At 36.9% G+C, this 15,019-nt stretch overlaps 1 protein-coding gene across 10 annotated transcripts in view; it reads right to left on the reverse strand.

The window, feature by feature from the left end:
- sox6 (SRY-box transcription factor 6) overlaps positions 1–15,019 on the reverse strand; it is a 154,892-nt gene that overhangs the window by 57,247 nt on the left and 82,626 nt on the right. For all 10 annotated transcript variants that reach the window (XM_038283723.1, XM_038283715.1, XM_038283722.1 and 7 more), the window contains exons 6-7: positions 7,568–7,740; positions 4,640–4,708 (exon numbers count right to left, since the gene is read on the reverse strand). In XM_038283723.1, coding sequence (XP_038139651.1) covers positions 4,640–4,708; positions 7,568–7,740 — 242 coding nt within the window. The remainder of the gene's footprint in view (positions 1–4,639; positions 4,709–7,567; positions 7,741–15,019) is intronic.

The following is a 15,019-nucleotide window of genomic DNA, read 5'->3' on the forward strand; positions in this document are numbered from 1 at the left end:
GGCACTATATATCTTTTAAATAATAATTAAACAGAACAAGAAAATGAAATGACTGGATTATAGAGAATATTTTTTTTTTCATTAGAACTATAAAAAGTTTTTTCAAATGCTTTGTATTAAATTTAGAATACTGAATAGATGACTTAACAATGTGGCAGTTTTGTTCCGGTTAAGCAGCTCATTAAGTAAGCCTAAACGCTTGAATCAAGAAACTTCGTTATCACCCTTTGTTTTATGGCTCGGGATAAGGCAAAAACATGACTTAGACACGTAAAAATCTTTCTTATAATGCTAAAAAGAGAGTTGGGTTTTAAAATGTATTGTGGATGACGCATAATGAAAGCTTTTCTGTGCATTTAATGAAACACAGCCGTCTTTTTACATTGAAAATAAAAAAAAGCAACATAAAACTCAAGTCAAGTCAAATCTAATAATGAAGCACATTTGAAATAACAGGCTATAAACAAAGTGTTGAACAATAAAAGAAAAGGCAGAAATTAAAGGGAGATTAAACAAATTAATCCCAAAACAGAAGACAACAAAATATAGGACACAATGCAATAAAATACTGAAAACAAAAAACACATCTTTAAAGATAGAGGAATAGATATGTGTTTTCAGAAGATATCTAAAAAAAAAAAGAAATAGAAACGAGAGCATAAGGCTGAAGGAAATCAAATAATTATAAGGGAGCAATGCAACTGAGACATTTATAGGTAAACATGAGAATGTATTAATTCTCCATTTGACCCATATGGAGCCAATGAAGGAAGGACAAAACCCAAGAATCATACCATACTGCTTAAGGTATACCGCAAGAGTGACAAAATTTAGACAAAGAGAGCTGACACCAGCAATAACTCTGATCACAATAACACAAGTTTTATCATCACTGAAACTCCACACACCTACCATCATAGTTTTCAATAATCATAAAAATGTTTCTATGACATTTAAGGACTGTAATTTATTTATACATTATAACAATATGTGTTATATAGATCCAAACATGAGGAAATGATCCAGATCTTGTTGAAGACGTAGGCTACTGTTGTTTTTGTAGTATGTGTGTTGTGTTTTGATCAGTCCTATTTTGAAAAATACACATGAACAAAGGTGAATGATGTAGGGCATTATTTCACTATTCCGTTTTATCTTTCAATGCCACTGGAAGTGAAGGACAGAAAAAAGATGGTGTGAATAAGGTATAATATTAAGGTATTACCACCAGTCAGAGTTGCATAAATAATATCTTAATAGAAATGTGTGATTAATTTTTTAAATAAATGCCTGGTTAAACTTATATTGTGTTAGGTTTGCATCTAAAAATCTAAATGTTTTTTCCATTTCATGAATTGTTTGAGCATGTTAGTGTAATTAATTTTCCTCTTTTATATCTTGAAACCTTATGCACCCCCACTGTCTCGCTACACCATTAAAGACATGTGAGAAAGCTAGGAGACTTTGAAGTATGCTCTGGACAACAATATAGTGGCCTTTTTCTCCTTTAATCTCATGTTTCCCCTTTTAAACTGCAGAGATAGACACATGCTGTGTTTATGTATCCTTGTGGACACAAGGTTAAAGGTAGGATGTACAGGCACAGATAATGAGTGTAGACACGCAGTGGGGTTAGAGTCTCAAGGCCAGCCCATGGGTAGGAAGAGAACAAGGGGTCAAAGGGAAATAAACAGAGGCAGAACCAACACATTATCATAAAAGGTTTTGAAAACAAGCACAACCTTATTGACAATAGCATCCTTAGATTTTGTTTTTTTTAATCTTTAAGATCTTATCCAGCTGTCTTCTCAGAGTTGCAACAGAAATGCCAAAGTCAATGACAAGTAACAATGTCATGATAGTGTGGGTTTTTTTGCACAGTATTTAATGATGTTTCACATTTAAATTAAATGTTGTGGATTAAAAGTGTTCCTCTGTTTCATCTGGGGAGCTCTACTTTCTCCTGTCTGTTTATGAAGATAAAGTTCACCCTGACCTTTCAGCCCATATTTATTCTCTTGATGTGTGTAATAGAGTCCATTACCCATTGCTAGGCACAGCAAAACAGTAAGCTCTCTGGATGTATATGACTATTTGCATGCATCTACATAACAGCAGCAAAAATTGCAGGTCAGCATACTTCACAGATGTTTCAAATAGATTTGGCATTTCTTAGTCTGAGCATGAAAAGTGGAAAAAAAATTAATATTTCTTAAATAAAAAGAAAAAACTAAAACAAAGATGTGTTAGCAAAAATAAGTTATTGATTAATATATTTGTTAGAGATGTGGAATGTATCATAAAAAAAAAATCCAGAATGGTGTTTCAAATGTCTGACCAAAGCAGTTGATCAGATCCTTGGATTGAATTAATGAAGTAAAAAAAAATGTTTCTGACAGGGTAGCACACAAAGCCTTGAGCTTTAATTTTTGATAAGCTCCTAACACTTCAATCTGCTATCTTAAAACAAGTGACATTGTAATCCTGTGGGACAAAGACTAAATCTCTCTCCCCTTCTTTTTAAGGCATGATTAGAAAGGATTAAAAAAATGGCTATTCAAGAAGGAAACTTAATTGAATTCTATACTGGCTTGATTCAAACACTTCTGAGAGATTTGGCCTTGAAAAGTGCAAACATAGAGCCCACTACAGTGTCTAGTTAGAATCTCCATGGTTTAATTGGGTGACCTAAACAAGACCCTCTCCATTGGCATTTTACCTTAAGCTAAACACAAATTATTTAATGGCAGTAGGGTTACCAATACATTTGAGTGTTTTTAATGCTAGAAGCAGAATAACCAAATTTTTCAACCCTGTGAATCACACTGCAGGGTAAATGCATGTATATAGAACTAATTAAGCTAAGCTGAGATGTATTAAAATAACCAAGAAGTTTTTTTCAAAAGGTATATATATTGAAAACAGAACTGCAAATAAATACTTTCCTTAATACCTCATCATGACAAAAAAAAAAAAAATGCATGGTTTGGTGGAGGAAAGCACATGCTCTGGATTAAATAACTTGTTGTTACATAAACAATGTTTCACAAGGTAAAACTTGGGTGGTATGTACCCAGTACAGTCTGGGGAAGCTGGCAGATAGTGGAACAGATGGTCTGAGCACAGGATTCTATTATTTAATTGTGGATGTGTGTGTTTTAATCCTGTCAGATCCAAAGCACATTTTATCAAGGGAAAAGCTGGATATCTGGGCTCTGCTCGTAGGACTCTGCTTGTATCTCTGCTCAAGTGTTTGAAATAGATATTCAGAGGAGCATTTCAATACACTCAAACCTCTGAGCTCTTTTGATATTATGCATCAAGTGGAATTTTCAGGTGTCATTTCTTTAACTTTGTGATCAAATCAAGAGTTTCTAAAAGGGTGATTATTTTAAAGCAGTGCCCTGATGTTGAATGATTATAAGTGAAGGGCCCTCACTAATGTGAGAAGGTGTAGCCCATCACTTGTGGATACGATACTTAATTTAAGAGTTTTTCCTACTCTCTTTGGTGTTATGCTTTTTGCTAGGTTTTAGTGGAAATTAGTATTGAATCACCTTTCAAAAAACTTTTGACTGTTAAAGGTTAAGGTTACTGGACTCTCAAGAGTTTTCTAAGAGTAAATTGTTTCTCTTAAAATACTCTCCAGTCTGTTTTGCAGAAGTTTGATGGTTCTCAGAATGAAATTCCTTGGTAAAAACATGTGAGAGAAAAGAACTCCTTCAAAAATGATAAATATTTGACTGAACGAGGTGCTTGAAGTTGTTACTTTATGAGCAATTTGCTTCCAAGTTATGTTTAATGAAAGTAGAGAATAGGGAGAGTTTACTCTTAGATGAACAAGTAAGGGAGGAGGTGAATGGAGAAGGATGTGCCTGACACCAAACATACCCAACAGGATAACACTAGCTCCACAAAGGCCGCCAAGTTCACAGCCTTGACCAGTGCGAGTGACCAACCACAGATCATCCTGAGCAGTCGGAACAGATCAAGCTGCAAGCTGACTGGGTGGTCTTTTGCTGAAACTCTTCGTTAAGAGAGTACACCACATTGGGTATCAGAAAGGAAAAGCATGAAATATGCAACTTTAAATGTTTGCATCAGTTTAGGTAAACCATGAAGACACAAACAGAGCATAAAGAAAATATAAGTCTCCACAGGCCGCGTGCTGTATGGAAACATGTATTATTGCCCTTCTGGGGCTGACTAATTTCAGAGGCATTTACCAGCCTCTTTCATGTCCCCCACCTCCTGGCTCCTCTCTCTCAGCAGCACTCATTAGCCGTTGTTACTTTTACCCCCTCTTTTTTGTTCATTATGATGTGCTAATTATTCACCTCCATATTTAAAAACCCTCTTGATTACCAATAGGCAATTAACATTTGATGAGAATAATGACTGTTAGTGTGACATAAATTTTAAAAATAAATGGGAAAGAAATACAAAAATAGCACCAAAAAAAATCCCATTTAGGGTAACTTTTATGTCTGATTTTACTCACGTATGCTGTTTAATCTGAGTCACCGTGGCAACATTGGTGGGCTAATTGCCTTGAAGAGGCAGAAATGTTGCAGTAATCAGAAAGTAAGAGGCGTAAGCTGCTACGTTTTGGAGGGCCAACAGAAATGCATGCACTGACCTGGATCTGCTGCTGAAGGAGGTTGATTTTGTGCTGCTGCTGCAAAAGCTGCTGTTGTTGTCGCGCAATCTGGTTGAAAACAGAAGCAAAGGAGAAAATTTAAAAATCCCTCAAACTGAGATAAATGAAAAAAGGAACGTATAGCTTAACACTTGTGCACCCCTCTCGATAACATTAAAAGGTCAAATTTAATTTAGGCCAGCTCCCATAAAGTCAATAAAATCCCTTTCACAAATATTCACACCCCTTGGACTTTTTTTCCCCCATTTGTAACATTAAAAATGCAAAATTTATCAGATGGATCTCTGTTAATGACCAGCAGCAATAATCAAATACTGGGAAGAGGAAATGACAATCTGGATTTCAGTTCATAAGATTAAAAAAATAAAATAAAATTGCTATTATTCAGTTTTAAAATAATCCCTGAACAAAAGTCAGTGCAACTATCTGCCTTTAAAAGGAAAAAACTAATGTAGCATATTTCCTTATCTTTAAATGAAAAAAGCATGACACAAAACATGTCTCTTAAAAAAAGCTGTCATCATAAATTGACGGTTTGGTGGAGTAGTAGAGCATTAATCAGACCAGTGGCCTCATAATACAGTGTAACTCTGCAGCAGTTGCCAATATTAACAAATCAAATGAAGATATTTTGATATGAAACCAATGATTTCTGCACTTTACATACCTGATCTTTATGAAAAATAGGCAGATTAGGCAGATTTTTACTTTTTGGAATCACGTGTTTGTGAGAAATTAAAAACAAGTCACATATTTTAACTTTACATTGTAATTGTTATGCTATAGCTGGAAAAAAAAAGTTTAACTTTTTGGCCAACATTGCAAAGTGCAATGGTTGGAGAAGACCACTTCAAATCCCCCTGACCATACCCACTTTTCAATGGGAATCATTGTCCCATTCTGTAAGGTTGCATATTTTTCTCTTTCTAGGATGGACATCAGAGTTGATGGTAAGCTAGATTTAGCTAAATATAGGAAAATTTTGAAATAAAACCTGCTATAAGCTGAATTAGACTTTAGACTGGGTTTGAGGTTCCCCCTTTCACCAGGACAACAAGCCTAAACATACTGCTAGAGTTTAGGGCTTTATAATCCTAATATATTAGAGAGGCCTGGTAAAAACCCAGACCTCAAATTTAAGTTTTTGCTGCTTACATATACTCTTCATGCAATCTAACCAAGCCTATACTAGTCTGCAAAGAATAATGCAGAGACATTGCAAATACAATACAAAATCTTGACCTAAGACGGGTCAACAATCTGTTAATTTGTACATTTATTTACATCATACGTTTCAAATTTCTATTGGTAAAATGTTTGAAAAGCATTCGACATTTATCCTACACTTTACAATCATGCAAAAACATGTCTTAGTCTCTCCTGTAAAACTCATAATATATTGTGGTTCATGACAACATTTATAAAGAATCAAAGGGAACATATTTGCAAGACACAGTATTTGCTGAAATATCAGAAGGCTGATGGACAATAAAACAGGCATATTACTGGGAGGAAAAAAAGCACATTAGTATTGGAAGGCATCTCTCGTTCCAATATAAGCCATTTGGTTTTCTTCCGAATCAATGTAAAATTGCATGCGTAGAAAAGCAGAGCGTGCATTTGTATGTGAGTGGTATGAATGATTTACAGAACAGACAACCATGGTTATGATGGAGATCCCCGGTGCAGCCGAAGTGTGACCTACAGAGGTCCCTGCTGCCCCTGTGCGAAAGCGAGGCCTCGCTGCAATCTTTCTCATCTGAGTGCCCACCTCCATCTACACGCTTACTCCAGTGAGCATGACAACTGGGTTTTAAGTGTCATTTAATTTTCAATTTTATATATAATTACAAAGTGTTCTCGGTAAGATATCTGCCGTCTGCAAATGTGTCAAAATTAATTTGTGCTGGTTTCCTCACGAGTGTCAACAGTTAATTACTGCGTTGTATCTTGATGGCTTGATGACATTCTAGCTCTCAGCGGGTTCTCTGTCTACCCCTGCTCATTGTAAATATATTAATATTCCTCCTTTTTAGAATAACATCATATGCCTTATAGTATTGCTCAGTCATACTGCTGTGTCTACAAAGCTTTTGATCTTGTGGAGTTTGCAGTGAACTATCATTGATTAAAAAAGAAAATCAATACAGTTAATGTATTATTAGTGTACTGTCACCAAATGTATTTTTTCTAGGTATATGGAAAATCTCTTCATTTACTACAGGGCAGCTTGAGAGTGTGCTGAGGAAACTCTGAGTGAACTCCTTGCTGATAATTGACTCATAGCCATTAGAGTGGCTGGTGATAATAAAAGTGTCACCCGTGTGGATAGTTAGTGTCCTTATTTCTTCCTAGACATTAACACACTTCATGGCCTGTGCTAATTTGCTGATTTGTACAATATGGCTCATTGGTCAGATTTGTGCTGCAAATCTAATGCCCGGCTTGTTATAATAGGAGACATTTTATAAGATAAGGAGGACTTCCATGTTTAATATAATGTTTAATTCACACATTGCCACACATTTGTTAGCACAAGTCATAATAACAGTTTTCCTGCAACAGCACAAACGTGGGTGAGTGAGCATGACTGAAATATCGGAGGAAATATTGAGTGTAGCATCACTTAAACGTCTTATCATTCGGCATTCCAAGTTTTTATTGGCACATCTCAGGCATGAAAAACAAGATCTAAGTGACAATTTGTTACAAATGAATTTAATGAGGTTTATTACAGAGGCATGGAGGGTAATAGAATAAACAATATTGGAGGAGGAATGACAGTGTCTGTTGTAAATAACAAGGATAAAATGTTGACAGTAAACAGGCTGTTAACTCAGACGCAGACGAAAGGAGAAAGTGATTACATCCCAGAACGTGCTAAAAAGGAAGACACGACGCAGTTACCTGCTCCTGCTGCTGTCGAGCCAGCTCCATTTGCTGCCTCTGTTTCTCCATCTGTGAAGCGGCGAGCTTCTTCTGCTCATCGTGGGCAGCCAGGAGCTGCTCTCGTAGACTGATCAGCTGGGTGATCATTGTGGAGAGCTGGTGTTCCTTTTCTGCCAGACCCTCTGGAGTACCTGTACAGAGCAGGTTAAAGGGGGCAACAATTAAATGCAGGATATTTCTGATGCATTTCTGCTAAACTAATTGAGAACCTGAAAGGGAGGCCTCAACTAGAGTCAACTAAAAGAACAAAGAAACTCAGCAGCTGCTCAAGGCCTATAAACTAGCTGTAGGCCCCCAGAACCAAAATAATCCGAGAGGTGAGGTTTATAATGTGATTTTAACATATTGGTGTTACTGCTTTAAAATGAGCTTTCTAGTTGAGTATTTTTGCTCTTTATTTAGCCAACCGCTGAGTGACAAATTATGAACAAAATATTAAAATGCCTGTGATTCCAAATACTGCCTGTATATAAGGATGTAATTACCCAGTTTATAACAATTCACACAAATACAAACATGTGACAAAGGTGCATGACCAGTGCAGCTATGATAAGAGGTATTTGGATTAAATCTAGGTATACAAGCTCCTATGTGTTTGTATCACCAAAATTTCAGCTAATCTGATGAGACAGGAGACTTTTAAGCAGTATTATTCTGACAAAGGCGACTACCACTGTTTTGGATTGCAGTGGGTGAGTCAAAAAATAACACTGGAAGTGTGTTCAGGATCTAATAAGTCATGCTCAATACATCGAACAAAGATCTCATGTTTTGACTAATCATTCCTATAAAAAAAAATTTTTTTAATCAATGAAATAACTTTTTTCCATTCTGTGACTTTACTCAGTACATTTTTCTTTTTACTGAGAGAGCCACCTTTGTGAAATGAGTTGAACATTTAATAATGATATTCTATTTTTTTTTTCATGCACTTTGCTGAGTTACTGAAAGTTTGAGATGTTTACTGTATGATGGATTATATTACATCAAGAGGGCTTTTCCTATTTAAATTTACAACATGTGTGAAATAATTTATTATGAAATGCAGCAGTAGGAGTCAATTTGGTAACTCATGTCTATGATATTGGCTATAAAGACAGATATACCTAAACCTCATTGTACATTATCAGAAGTAAATTTAATAATACATTACAAACTGATCACAAATTATTTAAGTTGAGCTGCAGTTAGCAATAATAGTTGGAAGGTCCCAACTATATTCTATATTTTTTACCCATTAAATCTTGGGCTAGCTTTGGTCATCAGTTAATAACAAGGGATACATTTTTTGAAGAAAAGCTGCAGAAGGGTCCTGAGTTGTTTACGGTTAAATTTAGCAAAGCATCCATGCTGGACAAGCCAATCATCACATTGTGTCACTGTAGAGTACAAAATATTTAATACAAAGAAAAGCACACATGAAGAAACCAACTGCAGAGTATTCACTAGAAAATGTTAAGGTCACACACAGCCTGGAGTTTACGAGTTTGCTTTGGCTTGTTTTCACAGCTTTCAAAAGAAAGAGAGAAGGAATTGTTACCGGCACACAGACAAAGAGCTGCAGGGATCCGTCAAAACGGGGGTGGCACTTGTGTCAGACTTCCAGGGGTTATTAGGGAGAAGGTGTTAAGAGTCACTACTGGCCTTCAAAAGCACACAGGTTTTAGATGTGACCACAATCACACCAACAGAATGGAGTAGAGTTTAGATCACACAAACCTGTCAAAACAGCATGACTTGATCCTGTACTTTGTGGACCAAATAAAATTTAACAGTCAACTAAGAAAGCATTTAATAAATATACCAAAATTTTAAATGGATGTAAAAAAAAAGAAAAAGAAAAATCTAATTATCTTTAAATCTCTCCATTGCCTCATGGCCACTGTATTAAAAAAAGAGAAAGTGACTGAGCCACTTTCTCTGTCGCTCTCTCTCACTCGTCACCTAATCAATGCTAAGTGATCCTACTATTGACTAACACAGCCAGCATAATTGCCAGTGAGAGGCTAGACAGTAACTCACTCTCTTCGTCTTGCACTCCTGCGTGACAAGTTGATCTTGAAATAAGAGAAGAAAAAAAAAAAAAACAATAGAAAAACTGACAGAGACAAAGAGGAGGTCATAGAGTAACAAGGATAACAGCGCCAACATCCGGATAACAGTGCAGCAAAGGTCTGGCCAGGAGCCAAGAAGAAGCTGAATTCTTTCTTGGGTGTCTTCCCTTCGTCTCTGACCACATCTGTCTTGAGTTTCTCCGAGAGCTCCCGGGGGCCCTCTCCACTAGAACTATTTTAATTTGACTAAACACCTGATTTATTTTATCTCTCCGATGAGGAGAACCGTTTGTCTTAATAGGGCCTGTCAACCTCCACAACCCATTCAGGGCAATTTACTGGCAGGCTTATCTGAACCTCAGTTTGCCCCACTCTGCCTCCGCTGCCTGCTGCAACAGAAGAGAGCTGCAATTCTCCATTTATAATGAAAAAAGGGGCCTAAAAGCAGCCATTCATTCAGCTTGTGTGCTGTTTCCAAGGCCTGAATTGACTTCTTATTAACCAGACTATGCTTGTTGTGAATGGCTTATCTGTAAAAACTGATACAATCAGCAACAATTTTATTAACTTTTGACTGTATCCATGATGGGCTGCCTTTTACAAGTAAAAACAAAAAAGCATTAAGTAATATCTAATTAATTTGCTGGATATGATACTACTGGTACAAAAGGGAAGGAGGAGCATACATGAAAAGAAAATATCATCCAGAGAGAGCAGCTTGAGGTCATCAGGTCAGAATGACTAGGTTTCAAACTCATTCTTTTCGGACAATAAGGAGCTCTCTCTTGCTGCTTAGTTATACGTTTCTGAAGTGGGAAAAAGAAATAAAATGAATTAAGAAATCCAGCAATTAAGTAGCATATATACAGAACCAATTTTTTTCTTAAAATTTGCATGAGGTAATTTTGCATAAATTGAAGGGGCAGCTCTGAGAGTGGGGTGCCTCATCTTGCCCAGACACCACAAGAATGCAAACAGAGGGTTCATTGTTTTGATCTTTAGCTAAACTGTGGGAAGCCTGAAGGATCCTCTCCACTTGGCTTTTGCCTTTTTCTATTTTAAACCAAGAGGTACTTGGGATTATTTTGTATGTTGTATAGCAATGCTAAAACATTCTTATGTCTTCAAATGCATTGTTAATGTTTTGGATATATATAAAACTAAAAAACCACTGGTGAATTTCTACGGAGCTGGACTTAAAATTAATGCATATGTTGCTTTTTTGTTGACTGGTTTGTGTTAAAATCTCTTCCTTCTTGCTTTAAATAATGGATTAGCTTTAAAATGCAGATAAAACTTTTATTGGGTGGTACAGAAGAGGAGAGTCGTGGTCTCTGTCTGACCAGCCCGCTGACAAAAGAGGCTGTTTTCCTACATATTGCATGGCTTTTAACAGCAGTGGGCCTGGGGTCTGCCTGTTAACATGTCTCTTCTCATTGAGCTTCCGATGGCAGACAGACAGCTTAGAGATGCCTTGACACTATATAAACCCCAGCAACTAGGCCTGACCTAACATGCTGTGACACCCCCCTCAGTAGACGGACTGAGGACCTGTAGGATGACACCCTTAGATAGAACCCAGGAGGGAGTGGTCAAACAGCACTGGCACTTTTTATTGGGTCAGATAAAAAAATTCCTGACCTAATCCTAAGCCAGATAACTTAAGTTGTGCAGTTTCTCGCCATTTAGCATTTACCGTAGAAAACAAATTCCTTCTTTCTCTAATCTAAAAAAGTGAGACAGAAAACATCAACGAGTGACTAAATAAATGATAAGACAAAAACGAGCAGGGCCACAGTTGCTTGGGTAGGGATGGGGGTATTTGAGCCTTGGGGTCTTTGGATAAAAGGCACTTTGTAGGGGTGCGATTTGTTTTGTCCAATACCCACATCTTCCTCTCTCTCTTGGCTCCCTCCTCTCCGTTCTAATCAAGCAGTCTCTAATTTGGGTTCCAACTCCAGTACCGGAGAAAAAGAAGGAGGCTTGTTACTTTGAAGAGCCCCGGGTGAATACACAGATAAAAGATTCAGACACAAGAAAGAAGAAGAAAAGTGAGGGCGGGTGAGGGCGAAAAGGGGGAAAATCACAAGGCACCCTATTCTCTCCCCTTCCTTTGGTCAAGACAGCTGAACTATTATGACTCAATTTGAATTGAGTTTTTTATCAGCAGAAGACTGGAATTTCTTTGTCTTCCTACCATTCAGCTATTGTGGAGGATCCATATGCTGAGCCACCGTCGTAAGTAAATTAGGATGTTTCCTAAAGCTATATCCAAACTCTGAAACATAGCTTAAATGCCAGTGCTTTCACTTTCACTTTCTGCCAAAGATTTGTGAATGTACACCTCTGCAATCAATAAAATTGTCAGAGCTCTAAATAAATGCAGGTGTGCGTGAACTTCGCAGTCGTATAACCCTTTGTTCACACATTTGCAGCAAATCCAAAGGGCTCTATTCATTTAATGCAAGTTGCTTCTCTTGTCACCTATATCCACTCGATCAATGATTTCATCTTCAAATAAAGTACTTAACATTGCTGAATATATCCTCATCTGGTTTTTCCCTCTTCTTTGAAGGATGTACATTAAAAAAAAGTTTTATATGCCTTTTAACTCATGCAGCATTGCTACAAGGCCATATGTGTTTCCAGTAACACGGTGTTAACATGCCTCTGTGTCCTACAACCAAGACAATATGAGCAGCAGCTGTTTTACCTGGCTTGCTGCCACTGTTATGATACAAAGGCTGTTAATCTTGCTAATAAAATCTCATTAACAAACAGAAGTGGTGACTAGCAGGCCCTCTCAGTCACTATGCCTGCCTGCTGCACCATCACAGATCATTTTATTAAGTACCTTTAGAGCAGCTTGAAGTTCAGTTGCCTGAAGTTTAAAGCAGCATTAGAAATGGGAAGAAGGGAGATATGGGGGATTTCAACCCAGTCAGAGTAATTCTGAAATTACTGATCCACTAAGATTTTCATGCACAAACAACTTTTTGGTTTTTGTGATACAAAATGATACATGACAGATAAAGTACCCATATAACTACAGTTGGGTATAAAATTGTCAAAATGTCAAAAGTAAAGACAAGTGCAAACAAATGTAAAATTCTGTCTCTCAAACTCACAACATAATGAATGTTAAAGCAGGTTGATAACAGTAGCAAATGGCTGCCCTAGGTGCCACTTCTGTCAGTTCAGAACAGGAAACCAAACTAGAATTTTTACAATCTCAAAAAACTAGGCGGTAACAGCTTGAAAAATACTTTTTCCATCAAGATTTGATTTAGCTTAATTCAGACAGTAGAGTCAGTATATGGCAAAAAAATAAAAGCATGAATAGAGTACATCCTTAATTGTATCAACTGTCTAGGTCAATGGTGAGTGGTGTAACTTTTCCCCCCAGGGATATTATCAGGACAAACAAATGCTATGTTCACACTGTAGGGGTTAATGCTCAATTCAGATTTTTTTGTGAAATGAAATTCTTTTGTGTGACTGTTCACATTTCCAATTATATGTGACCTGTATGTGTTCTGCAGTGTGAACTGCATCCACACGCATTATCGTCCGCCATGGTTGTTGTTTTTGTTACTTCTGTGTAGTTAGATGCAGAATAGTGATCTTTGTTAAATATTGATGACACATTCAATACAGCCAGGTCGCATTCATCCGACCTGGCTGTTCATACACAGGTTGTATTTTAAAAGATCAGATTCGTATTGGCTTCAGGACCACATAGCCAAGTGGCCTGGGTCCCATTGGAAAAAAATCAGATCTGATCTGTGTTCTTCAGACCACCATGAAAAGATCAGATACAGGCTGCCTATGGGCAAAACAATTGGATTTGGGTCACTTCAGGTTGCTGTGTGAACATGGCCTAAGTAACACCAAGTCTATCTAAGTAGTGTTTTTGGCTATGTCCGTGGATTTATGGCTAAGGTGTAGACCTACCCAAATGCTGATGCTAAAATTATCTTAACCTGGTTTCTTGAATATAGCAATTGATTGCAGTCTATTGGCCATTTACTGTATTTCAATAGAATAAATCACATTTTAGATGTTAATATAATTTTCTGTTTTCAACTGGTGCTTAATGTTACTTATAAATGGACTGAAAAAGTTATGCAAAACCTTGTTAAATATACATATGTCATAAACAGGTGCAGATCCTGATTATTTGTTTGTTGGAGGCATGCTTTAATGTGAGTGTTGCAAATCTTTCACTGATCTGGTCAGAAATACCACTTAAAGTGATATTAATCTGAATATTTACCGGCTCATTGCTGCTTTAGTGTGTTACCTGTTCGTCCCCAGTTGTTGAAAATAATTTTTTCAGATTGGTACTTTGGATTGGTTATTAATAAGCTGGCACTTCTGCTGGTCGTGCTGAATGCTGATGGAGACTAACATTTTGATGATAGAGGAAGCTTTGCTCTACAGTATAATTATGCTAATGTAATAGCTCCAGCACTTAGCTGTCTATCCATGACACTGGACCAGGTACTTCATCAAAGACAAGATACAGGCTTGACCTAAGCACATTACTCCACGGGGATGAAATGACCCTAATATTCATATAAAAAAAAAAAAAAAAAACTCAACACAGAAACTTTCTGCTCTTTTAACTATATGGCATTCATCTTTACATGACTCTTCAACATACAAATGCATACAAAACTGTCATTCTGGCATGATGGAAGATCATGCAATGTTTGCGAGGTGGCAAATACACTGGTAACAGACATTGATGTACAAGAAAGGTTTTCTCAAAGTATATCTATTTATCCCACACAACTATTATGAGAAATTTGAACTCTGCACCCAGAAGATATAGAGAGAATGCACAATGTTCAAGGTCCTGCTCGCATAAAGCCTGTCAAACAGTGATCAAGTCAAAGGCTTACTATCTGCAAAGCCTTCGAAGTAAATTAGGAGCTAGATGTTATCTTGTTCTTTTCAAAAAGTGTTTATCCACAGGTTGAACACAACTGATAAATTCATCAGAATGTGCTTGATTTCCTGATTTGTGCAAAGGAGATTTATCCCCAGTCTTTCAGCCAGTTGTCTTTGTTGAATAAGTGTATCAACAATGTCTGCAGTTTGAATTAATCCTGATCACCAGACCAAAAGAGGAGAAATAATTGAAAATTCAACAGACTATGAGCATAGTATCTATTCACTTTGATCAGATGGAATCTACATTAGCACCTGCATAGTTGTTCAAGCACCTAAAGAGAAATTAATTGGTCGATTTATATATCTTTGTTTTTCCTATTATGGTGGAACCCTCTAACCTTGCAAGGCTAATGGTTTCTCTTTGTAGAGTAAACTAAAAGTGCCAGGACATAATGAC

Source organism: Cyprinodon tularosa, unplaced genomic scaffold, assembly GCF_016077235.1.
Source record: "Cyprinodon tularosa strain WSP-4 unplaced genomic scaffold, ASM1607723v1 ctg197, whole genome shotgun sequence".
NCBI classification, from domain to species: domain Eukaryota; kingdom Metazoa; phylum Chordata; class Actinopteri; order Cyprinodontiformes; family Cyprinodontidae; genus Cyprinodon; species Cyprinodon tularosa.